Consider the following 11,140-nt stretch of genomic DNA (forward strand, 5'->3'; position numbering starts at 1 on the left):
GCCACCACCACCAGCTCCCCCTTTCACATCATCTTACATGACTGCCTCTGGAAGTTCCGACTATATAACTTCGTCTTCGACGGCGACGCAAGCACTTTACCGCCGCCTTTTTCCACCGGGGACCTCTGTCTTCATTTTCATGACCAGCGCACCAGGAACCCGAAAAGTGCAAGGGTCATTATCATTCTTGGTACATGCTCTCGCACTGAGTCCCACATCGACAACCACCTACGCTCATCCGGGCCATCCTCTCCATCATCTCAGACTGCGACGAAGACGCCAGATCCAGGAGAACCGGGCCGAAAACACTTCTGCGTCATTCGTTGGACCCTCAGCAGTAGGAAAAAATTCCCCGCCGCTGCGCTTGCCCATTCGTGCGAAATGGATCATATCGACATGCACGAACCGTGGCCAGTGAAGCGCCGCGCACATAATGGGTCTTTGGGGATCATGTTATCGTTCTCCCCTAGTTCGTTGGGTAGAGAAACGCTGCAAGCAAACATCCTGCTGTATAAGCGCAAGGGGCGTCGTGGACAGATGCGTCTGGTTAGAAGGTCATAGCTACAGGTGTACATGGTGGGACGAGACGTAGGGCACGACCTATTGAAATATTGTATAACCGCACATCATTCACTGATGTTTCAGAGAGCATACAACGTACACGCTGGGTGACGCAGTTCTCCTGCTTCATTCGGTCGTTCGGATATCAACAGACGTCAACCGCCAGAGGTGGAGTCTGGGTGAGCTTCTCGAGGGATCGTGGATGGAGGATGCGAGGGAAGCCGTCGAGCGCGACGACGTCCGCGCGCCCGCGGCATCGGCGGCGGGTACAGCTCGATCACGAGTATGCGTAGGGCCGGGCAGACCGCCTCCCCCACGTCCGGCTCGGCTCGCGCCACGCGCAGGTATGCGGCGGTGGCGGAGCCCGCTGGGAGTCGTCGCGGAGAGTGTCCTAGGCTCACGGTGAGGGCGTCGAGCGCGGTTGTGTTTGAGCTCGGCACCGATCTCGAGGTGGAGGCGCAGTGCGCACACGGAAGGGAGCAAGGGGAGGGGGGGCCACGCTCGTGCCAGTGCGCTGGTAAGGCGCGCGCGTCAAGTGTGCGGGCCGGAGGTGGAGGTAACGAGGAGAGTGAGGTCGTCATGCAAGGCGTCGAGGCTCACGCGCGTGGACATCGGAGGCGCGTTGAGACGGTGGTGGCGGGCTTGGGGAGCGGCTGGATGAGCCCGGCGGAGAGATGCCCGTCGGCTGGGAGGCGAAGGGCGTCGAGGAGGGCGAGCACGGCGCGTCAGCGGGGGCAGTGCGTGACGGTGACAGTGCGCTCAGCGGGAAGATGGACGGTCGGGAGGGGCGTCGAGGGGAACGTGTGTTGGGATTAAGAGGGATTCAGCGGACGCTTCTGCTCTCCTGTTCACAGAATACGGGGCAAGGCGAGTCTCCAGCAACGCGCAGTTCGCGAAGCATCGCCACTGTCCATCGAGGCGGGTGTACTCCGGCGACCTAGGGCGCGAGGGATTCGCGATGCCACGTGGTCGGGTTGTGTGCTCAATTTAAGCAACTGATGGGGCTAGCCTGTCGGGGGGTGTGCCCCATGCGGCTGCGTCAGCTTCTTCTTTCCACTCGCTCGGTCCCGCGGCCTGCGCATGAAATTGACGTCGTAGATTGAATTTCGGACCACAAGACGACGGTCTTGAACGTGGTAGGCGTCGCGAATGCTGAGAAGCGATGGTGTGAGCAATATTTGGTGGGCGAGATCTCCACAGCCGCACACACCTGGCAGCGCCTGATCTGTTCCTGCGGAATCGTCGTTCCGCCCGGATCTTCATGTCTGCACGCGAGCGTGTCTTGAGCCCGAACTTGCGCGCACCGCAGCATAGGGAATCTGGATCGCGTCTGTGGGACGTCGTCAGAACCGTCGCCATTCCTCCTAGAGTCCTTCTGGCACGTATTGAGCCCGTGCAGAACTCCTCAAGCGGCCTGGTTCACCATCACTTGTCCACAGAACAAGGATGCTAGACCCCTGTCCGCCACCAGAGTGCCCCTTCCTCCAGAACACAACCCCAGCGCCATCTACCCTCCAGAAACATGCTATGGCCGTCGACGCCTTCCATATTACAAGTGCATCCCGGTGGGGGCATCGGAAGGGACGCACCCGAGCGAAAGACGCGCGGGGAGGAACGCAAGAGCGAGGGCGTGAGCTGACGTACCGGCATGCTTCATCCCCTCCGCGGCGTCGTGCGGGCGAGGGCGAGGGTGCGGAGGCCGCCCGACGCGCGCGCTGCGACTGGATGCGGCGTCTATCGGTGCTGTCGTGTCATCCGAGCGATGACGTCAGAGACGTCGACCAGCGTTGCGACTCGCGAGCGATGCGTCCGCCGAGACCCGAGTGGCTCTGCCACGCTGAACCATAGCATTTCATGATGCTTGCGATTGGTACGACACATTTGTGCCCAAGGTTATCAGGTATGGCTGCAGACTGCTAGATCTATTGTCGATGCATGGCACTCGGAACCACGCCCCTCTGCCGTCCAGGGCTCGCGCCTGCGTCGGACGCGAGGTCGCCAAGGTGCTTCTCCGAAACATTCCGCTCCTCCAACAACACGCGCGCGGAGCTCGCAGGGTACGCGGGGTCCGCTGCGTCGGGCGCAAAGGTCGACGCGAGGCGGTGGAGGGTGCGCTGGGTTGGGCGTGCCCAGTTGACGTTGAGCGGCGAGGGTGGGCTGAAGCCGCGTCGAGGGGGCTAGAGGAGACGGTCCCGCTGAGGATGCGGATGCGGATGGGCGCACGGTGCTTCTATAGGATTTCGGGGTCGCAGGACGCGATCGGGACATGTCGGAGGGTGAGAGCGTCGCGCTTGGGCTCCTCTGGGCACCGGGGACAAGCGGACGGACGGCGGATGCATGGGAGATGGTGGTGGATAGGAGCAAACGCGTAGCGTACGGTACAGGCGATGACGAGCACTGTCGCTACACAATTACCCAAGCAAGGGCCCGAGGTTGCACCTCTGGCGCCGAACTCCAACAGCTTCACCTGCCGCTCCTCCTTGTCGACAACCGTTAAAGAGCCCCGGTGATCGCGCGACGAGCACAGAAGCTCTGGCAGAGGCTCATCCGCTGCTTGCGCATGTCCTCGATCACACGCCGGATCGGCTCGGAGTTGGACGTCAATAGCAACGGCGGCGACGAGTCCGAGTGCGGCTTGCGCGGCTAGGGAGATGCTTCTGAGACGTGCGTCGTGCCATCAGATGAGGGGCAGCCACCGGGGTTCTGGAACGCCTCCCGCGGATTGTTGGTGATGGTTCATTGGGAGAATGAGGAAGAGGGGAGGAAGAACCCGCGGCAGCGGCGAGCACTGCAGGGGGCGAGGGCGGGTGCCCCTCGTTCGACGACTGGAGTTCCGAGCGCCATGAGTGGACCCCTTGCGGCTGGGCGGCGAGCGACAGGCCCGAGGATAAAGACGCTTCGGCCTGCGGCGGCGAAGACGGGGTAGAAATCGCATTGCTCGGTGATGGCGCGGGCGTCGACGAGCCTGGACAAGGACTTGCGCTAGTCGACGCCGATTCCGGATGTTGACGCACCAACCGCCCGTCCTTCCGATGGCGGAGCTCGGGAGGCCGTCCAACGCGCTCACCGCTGGCAAGCTTGGCCGCCGGACGGGGAGGTTCGCGCGTTCCCACTGCTCCGACCCGCGGAGCCGCCGCTGTTGCCACCGCTCGAACACGTGCGACTGGTCCTTGACGGGCAGAATGCGGCAGCTGGTGTGCGGGGGGTAGCCGGCGACACGCCCATCGCCGCACGACGGACCTCCTCCAAGAGCTCGGGCGGAGCCTGCACTATCGGGGGCGAGACCGCGTCGGACGAGCGCGGCAGCGTGTGGGCTTGGAGGAGACAGGGGCCGGACGGGAGCGGGCCTCGACATCCATGGAGTCCGGGGTGAAGCCGGCGACATGTTTATCAACTTCGCAGTCGCCGACAGAATCCGGAATCGTGAGCTTTGCTTCGCCCTTCATCGCTAGGCCTTTAGATGGAGCCGTGGGATCGACATCCATCGCGTCGGTGGGGGCCTCGCTGAGGACGCTGGAGCTTCTGCGGTACTCGTCGGACACACCGTAGTGTGCCTGGAATTCCGACGCGGCTTGCGAGATGACGGGGCCCTCGACCTCGCCCTCCTTTGTCTTGTACATCTGGTGCCTGACGGCGTCGATGGCGATGAACCTGCCGCTCCGCCGGACCCCGGCTGCGCGGTGGAGGTGCACGGGAGTATTGGCCTTCGCAAGGATCGCGACGCCAGTAGAAGCGACAACTTCTTCCGCGGCAGCGACCGGGGATGCGACAATCGAATACTGCGATGATATCGATCATCCGTGCTCGAGCTGCCAACAGAGTCCTCCGCGCGAGTCGTTAGTCAACGGCTGTCAAGGGTGATGAACATCCGTTATTCGCGATATGTTAGAAAGTGGATCGAGCATCAAAAGATCGAAGCAACGTACCACGGCATGGTTGGAAGCAGTATCGTCTCCATTATAGACCTGGGGAAGAGCGAAACTATAGGTGTGGACGGAATAGAAACATTGTCAGCACAATACACACCTCTCAGTAGTCGCGCGAGGCCAAAACGCAGCAAGCTCTTCTGCAACCGTTGACTGCCCTTCCATCCTCGGGTTGAGCCGTCGAGGAGGCTACGGGAGTGTCCGCCACTCCGGCTCGTAGGCAGCATACGCAGCGACATAGTCTTGTCCGGGAGCGAGACCTCTTCGAAACTAAAGATTCCTTAAAACCGCGTCAGCAACCGCACGGCAACATGTATATTGGAGAGGAGCGCCGACCAGGGGACGCGGTAACCAAAAAGATGATCAGAACTCACCTTCAACACTGGACCGCTTCCTGAATGCAGCCGCCAAGGGTTCCCGAGCGACGTACACGCTGAACAAGTCGACGCTCATGAATGTTGACAATGTCGTGTATTTCGATGAGGCATTGAAGATGCGACTGTACGACTGGCATCGCCTGCCGATGGCGGACAAACTATGAAAGAGGGAGAGCGCGCACGTCTGAGAGGACGCGGCGATTGCGACGGTAAGCAATCGACATCAACCACAGGGCAGGGTAGGCGTTGATCGCGGTGTGGGGAGAGGGCACAGCTGTGGACTCACCCTTGGCCTCAGTCACTGCCAACCGTACGCTCTCGCTCAAACTTCCCAGCCCGCCGTATGATTGCGGAAGAGTGGGTGTTCACCGACGAGGCGGCCGACAGTCCTGAGCGGCACCGGAGTTCAGAGGGCCTGACAAAGAATTAAGACAATGGCATATACGTACCGAGCTAGATTCGATGACAGGTGGCGAGTGGGCCTCTGCTTTCAAGCTTCAAGAGCCAGCGAGATGGCTAAACCGCATGTTCGGTATCTGTGGACGCAGCGATACGCAAACTAAAAAAAACGCACCCTTTAAGGACGACTCATGCTGGTCTCAAAGGGTCGGAACTTGACCACACGAGGACCGCTGAGAAGAAACGAGAGCGTGTCGCCTGCGTCCAGGGAAGAGGCGCTAGGCTTGAGGCAGCTGGAGAAGTATGGACGAAGAGCAGGAGAGAGCGTAGCATTAGTGCCGGTACTGGCCGAGGTCACGAGGTCGGTCCCCAGCGTCCAGACGAGCACTGAGCCGCAAGCGCTCTGAGCAGTTTTTCTTCCCCGTTCCTCACAGTGCTGGGCGTCTCTCGTCGACCCTGCATCTCGCCGTCATCCGTTACCACGCAGAAGCATCCACCCCGTTATCGCTGTCAGCCAGCTCCACCATCGCTCAAACCGTCAAAATGGCCGACAACGTCAACGATCCCACCAAGTTGCGGATTCCCCAGGGCGACCCTGGCTTGCCAACGCCGCAAGACGTGCCCACCAGCAGACCGAGGTCATCTGCACGAGTCGCCGGCAGGAACGCCACCAACGCCACCACGCAGCCCGAAGGCGGAGGCGCTGAGAAGCCCAAAACGAAGACCGCGTCGAGTAGACCCGTGGTCGACAGCACCGGGAAAGGTAGCTCGGACCCGAGCGGCAGCGGAGCCGCGCAGGCGGCTGGGCCCAGCGCTCCCGCAGCTCCGGCGCAGCTGGCCACGCCCCCGGTTACTCAAGTCGCGACTTCGACCGCCCCGACCGCCACCACGGCACCCAAAACGACCAAGCAAGTCGCCGCAATTCCGGCCACGCAGGTCATCATAGATCAGAACGAGCTCATCATCGCGGGCGTGAGCCGTCTGCTGGGCGGCGGTGGGCACAAAGCATCGCCCTCCTCTGCCGGCCTTCCTGCCGCAGGGGTGGGCAGCGCGCCCACGGCCACGTCAACCGTCGCGGGCACGTTCCCAGTCCCCACGCCCATCAGTAACCCCCTGGCCAACACACCCCCGACTACCGTTCCCCCGACATCGGAAGCCACGGTCTCAGCTCTCGCGGCAGCGGCTCCGGCCGCAGGCATCCCACAGTTCGCAGCTGAAGAGTTCGTGTTCGAGACGCCGGAGGCTCGTCTCGCCCAGGCCGCCCTGCAGGCGAACATCGTCCCCAGAGCCACGAGGCTGCCCGACGTAGTGCCCGGACTGCAAGCAGGCGGAGTAATAAGAGGTGAGCATCCGCACATTCTCGCACACTCGCACACACGCACGCACGCACGCACGCACGCACGCACGCTCGCTCGCACACGCACATACTCGCTCGCTCGCTCGCATACCCATCTCGCGCACACCGTCTCGCTCGTCTCGAACCTGTATTGCATGGTTGCTGACCACGTGCCCATGGCTAGGGGTTCCCCCGAAGGTGGACTGCGCAATCAAGGCCGGTCAGTACACGCCGTACACACACGTCGTGGCCGAAAATGCCTTCACCCACCGCGAAGAGACCACCCTCGCCTCGGTCCTCACAGCCTCAAGCGCACTCGACCCAACCGGAGAACTCTCCCTGGATTGCGCGAAGTGGTCCGTCGCATCGAAGGCAGTCGAGAGGTGCACGGACACACACCACGGGCCTGCACGCGCCGAAGTGCTGAGAAAGCATCACACCATCGTGGAAGGCATTGGCGCGGACCACAGCTGGGAGGCCGCACTCAGATACGACTCGCAGATGCGCCGCATCTGGGTCATGTCTCCGTACGTCGACATCGGCATCAACGACCCCGTACAACTCGCTATCGCGTTGAACGCCGTGGCGGAGAAGAAGATCGACGCGCGTTTCCAGGCGCTGCCCCAGCAAGGCCAGCGCACTCATGTCGGAGCAGGAGGGAGGGGCTACGGCGCGGGCTATGGCGCAACCACCACCGGTACAGCGCGCGCGGCGCCCTACGACGACGCTCCGCGCAAACGGGCCCGTGTCGAGAGCCGGTGCTTTCGGTGCGGCGGGACCGGGCACATGCCATCCGCCTGCGTCGCCGCCACCACTGTTACCGGACGGCCCACCGCTCCCCGCCTCCTTGGCGGCCGCAGCCCCCATGCCCTCATCGCACCCGACAACACCGCCTTCTGCTTCGGTTTCGCCCGTGGCGGCAACACCGGGTGTGCCCAGGGTGCCGCCTGCGTCAACTACCACGGATGCAGCATCTGTGGAGACACCAGACATGGCGCGGCTGCGTGCAACCCTCGCCGCAACTGAAGCGCCCCGCGCGGTCGTGTCGCCCATCAACCCTGATCGCGTTGAGGAAGAACTGCGGCGCCTGGGCATCATGCAGAAGTGGGGGCATGTGGTGCGGGGACTCCGTGAGGGCTTCGACGTCGGGGTTCAGGAGGAGGGCCGAATCACGAGCACGACGATATACCCCAACCATAAATCATCCCTCCTTTCCCCTTCCTTCATCTCTTCATACATCGCGGACGAGCAGGCCGCAGGACGGTACTCTCGCGCATTCGAGCCCGCGGAGCTGGAGGCCGCCATTGGACACTTTCGCACGGCGCCTCTCGGTCTGGTACCGAAGCCGCACTCGGACAAGTTCCGATTGATACAAGACCTCTCATTCCCCCGCGATATCGTACGACTCGTTTTCTGTGTAGCCCCGTGAATCGCGCGTTAACCATACGCATTATTATTTCTCCTGGCAGCCCGGTGCTTCCGTGAACTCACATGTCGATGCGGACTGCTTCCCAACGGAGTGGGGAACCTTCGACGTCGTCAGCAAGATGATACTCGCCCTGCCAGCCGGTTGTCGCGCGGCCACGTTCGACATCTCAGCAGCGTACAGAATCACACCTGTGCGTCCGTCACAGCAGAACGCGCTGTGCGTATTCTGGGAAGGGAAGGTCTGCGTCGACCGCGCGCTGTGCTTTGGCCTCGCCTCAAGTGCGGGTGTGTTTGGGTCCATTGCCGACATGCTGGTGGACATCTACCGCGCTCACGGAATCCGTTACGTTGTCAAGTGGGTGGACGACTTCTTCGTCATCTGTCTGCCCGGGAGCGAGTTCACTGAGGGCGACTTTATGGCCATCACAGCGCGGCTAGGGGTCCCCTGGAGTATCCCCAAGCTCCGTCCCTTCGCGTTGGTGCAGCGTTTCACTGGCTTCGATTGGGACCTGGCCGCACGAACGGTGTCGCTGCCAGAGGAGAAGCGCGCAGCCATCCTCGCGCTAGTCGACAACTGGCTGCAGCCAGGCGCACACAAGACCAAGCAGGAGGCCATGTCACTACAGGGGAAGCTCATCCACACGGCGACCATCTTCCGCCTGATCCGCCCGTTCATCCAGTCCATCCCCGCATGGATCAAGAAGTTCAACAGCCCACGCGCGAGCCTTCATTTGCCACGCAGCGTCCAGGCGGACCTCCGCTGGATCATCGACCTCCTCGCACACCTCCCCAACACCCTCCCACTGTCACGCCCGGAACCGGTGGACATTGGCTGGTGGGGCGATGCCTCAATGTCCTTCGGAATAGGAGTGGTGGTCGGCGGCTACTGGGCCGTATGGCGGTACGCGTCAGGAGTGCGAGTCGGTCCAGGAGGGGACTACGACATCACCTGGGCAGAGGCAGTGGCAGTCGAACTCGGGGGCGAAATTGCGGAGCACCACAACCTCTTCGGGACGCTTCCCCCTGGCTCCCGTGTCGTCCGTGTGCGCTCGGACAACACAGCGGTGGTTTCAGTGGTCAACGCGGGCAGAGCCTTCTCCGAGCGCACCAACCAGGTGGTGCGCCGATTGTGCTTGTTCCAAGCACGGCACGGGGTATCACTAGAGGCCACCTACGTCAACACCCGGGACAACATCGCCGACGCGCTCTCGCGCGGAGACGTCCCCGCGTTCCTGGCTGGGTTCCCTGGCGCTCGTACGCCCAGCTCCTTCTCGACGCCACCGCACCTGCAAGACCTGCTTGTGAGGTGGTCTTGATGGCGCACACTTCTCCGATCGAATGGCAGTGCGCTGAAGAAGAGCCAGCGGGCTCGGATGCGCCCACTGCGGGACCCACCACTGCCGCTCTGCGACCAGAGGTTCAAGCTGCCCGACGGATCTTCGAATGGACTGGTCCCAATGTAGCGCCCCCAATCACGGTTCGCCACCCCTTTCTGGACCGCATGGAGCAGATCGCGGCAGACTCTTCGCTGCGCGATGCGACGGGGCCAGGGTACGGTGCCGCAGTCAAGAAGTTCCACACCTTCTGCGACATCTTCGGCATTCCCGAAGCGGACCGCCTGCCGGCCTCATTTCCCGTCCTCCACTCCTTCGCACTCTGGGCGACAGCCGACCCGGCAGTCAACACTGAAGTCGGACCTCTGGCTCTGCGGTTCGGGATCAAACTGGAGCCAGTAGCGGTCAGCACGGTGCGCAAGTACCTTGCCGGGGTGCGCGCGTGGCACATCACGCAGGGTTGGCTGGAGCCTCTGACAGAAGCGGAGCGAACGCGCCTGGAGTGGTCTCTGCGGGGCATCGAGAACGTCCAAGCAGCGTCGCGCACGAAGCCGCCGCGTCCACCGGTCACAATCGCAATGTTATCAGCGCTGCAAAGCGCACTGCGGCTCGACGACCCATACGACGCGTGCCTCTGGGCCATCGCAGCTTGCTCATTCTGGGGTCTCATGCGATTCGGGGAGTCGACCGTCAAGTCGCGGAGCGCGTTCGACCCGAACAAACACCTCACGCGCGCGCGCGCGCATTTCAAAACGGACGCGCTAGGCGCTGAATACCTGCGCCTTGACCTGCCGAGCGCGAAGACGGCCAAGCCCGGCGAAGTCCAGCACGTTTTCCTCGTACCTCAGTCGTCCCTCTGTCCACTGGCGGCAGTACGCAACTTGATGACTGTCATGCCCGCCCTGGACGACGATCCCTTGTTCTGCTGGCGCGATCTCAAGACCGGCGCGATACGGCCCATGACACGGAGCGCCGCACTGCGGTCCATCAATGAGAGGCTTGCAACAAGCAGTTCGGGCCGCGCGTTTGGACATTCGTTCCGCATCGGCGGCGCGTCTCACTATCTCGCCAAGGGCACGCCACCGGATGTGGTGCAGATGATGGGCTGTTGGCGATCGCTGGCCTATCAGGTCTACGTGCGCTCCTTCGAGCTAGTCGTGTCGAAGCACATCGGGTCGGGCGAGCCCAGTGGCCTCGGTCGGGCGAAGGACGAACCGTCCGCCTCGTTGGGGTTGGGCTAGGCGGCACGGAGCGGCTGCAGTTAGTCCTCGGCGGACTGGATGGGGTGGCGGCTCGCTCCGCGTCGCGTCCGCGCCCGGCTTCGCCGGGTCCCAGCCCAACCCATGTGTCCGGCGGGCGTCACGGTCCCGCCTGCCTCCACGCTGTCCCAGCGCCGTGCTCAGTCGACGAGGCTGGATTAGTGCCGGTACTGGCCGAGGTCACGAGGTCGGTCCCCAGCGTCCAGACGAGCACTGAGCCGCAAGCGCTCTGAGCAGTTTTTCTTCCCCGTTCCTCACAGTGCTGGGCGTCTCTCGTCGACCCTGCATCTCGCCGTCATCCGTTACCACGCAGAAGCATCCACCCCGTTATCGCACCCACCCACCTCTCCCTATTATATATGCCGTGTTTGTTGTAGACAACCCTCTAGCATCACATTGCTCGTCCGTCTACTAGCCTAAGCAACGCACGCCGGACACCCTCAACAAATCGCGGCGCGGAGTAGCCCGCCCACCCGGCGGCTCGCTCCGCGTCGCGTCCGCGCCCGGCTTCGCCGGGTCC

The 11,140-nt window shown here is 62.8% G+C and overlaps 2 protein-coding genes across 2 annotated transcripts; one reads left to right on the plus strand and one right to left on the minus strand.

Moving 5' to 3' along the window:
* Positions 1–3,054: 3,054 nt before the first annotated feature.
* Positions 3,055–4,940, minus strand: BXZ73DRAFT_108559 (uncharacterized protein; the record flags this gene model as incomplete). Its single annotated transcript, XM_048017181.1, has 8 exons — positions 3,055–3,204; positions 3,258–3,386; positions 3,439–3,526; positions 3,576–3,730; positions 3,802–3,825; positions 3,888–4,340; positions 4,488–4,542; positions 4,918–4,940. 8 exons carry the CDS (start codon positions 4,938–4,940, stop codon positions 3,055–3,057), a joined length of 1,077 nt encoding a protein of 358 aa, XP_047871069.1.
* Positions 4,941–9,984: 5,044 nt separating this feature from the next.
* Positions 9,985–10,509, plus strand: BXZ73DRAFT_5889 (uncharacterized protein; the record flags this gene model as incomplete). Its single annotated transcript, XM_048021668.1, has 1 exon — positions 9,985–10,509. A coding segment is annotated over one exon (525 nt), but the record flags the coding sequence as incomplete, so codon positions are not given.
* Between the last annotated feature and the right edge of the window lie 631 nt (positions 10,510–11,140).

The sequence above is a fragment of the Epithele typhae genome (genome assembly GCF_022376455.1).
Source record: "Epithele typhae strain CBS 203.58 chromosome Unknown BXZ73scaffold_170, whole genome shotgun sequence".
Classification (NCBI taxonomy): domain Eukaryota; kingdom Fungi; phylum Basidiomycota; class Agaricomycetes; order Polyporales; family Epitheliaceae; genus Epithele; species Epithele typhae.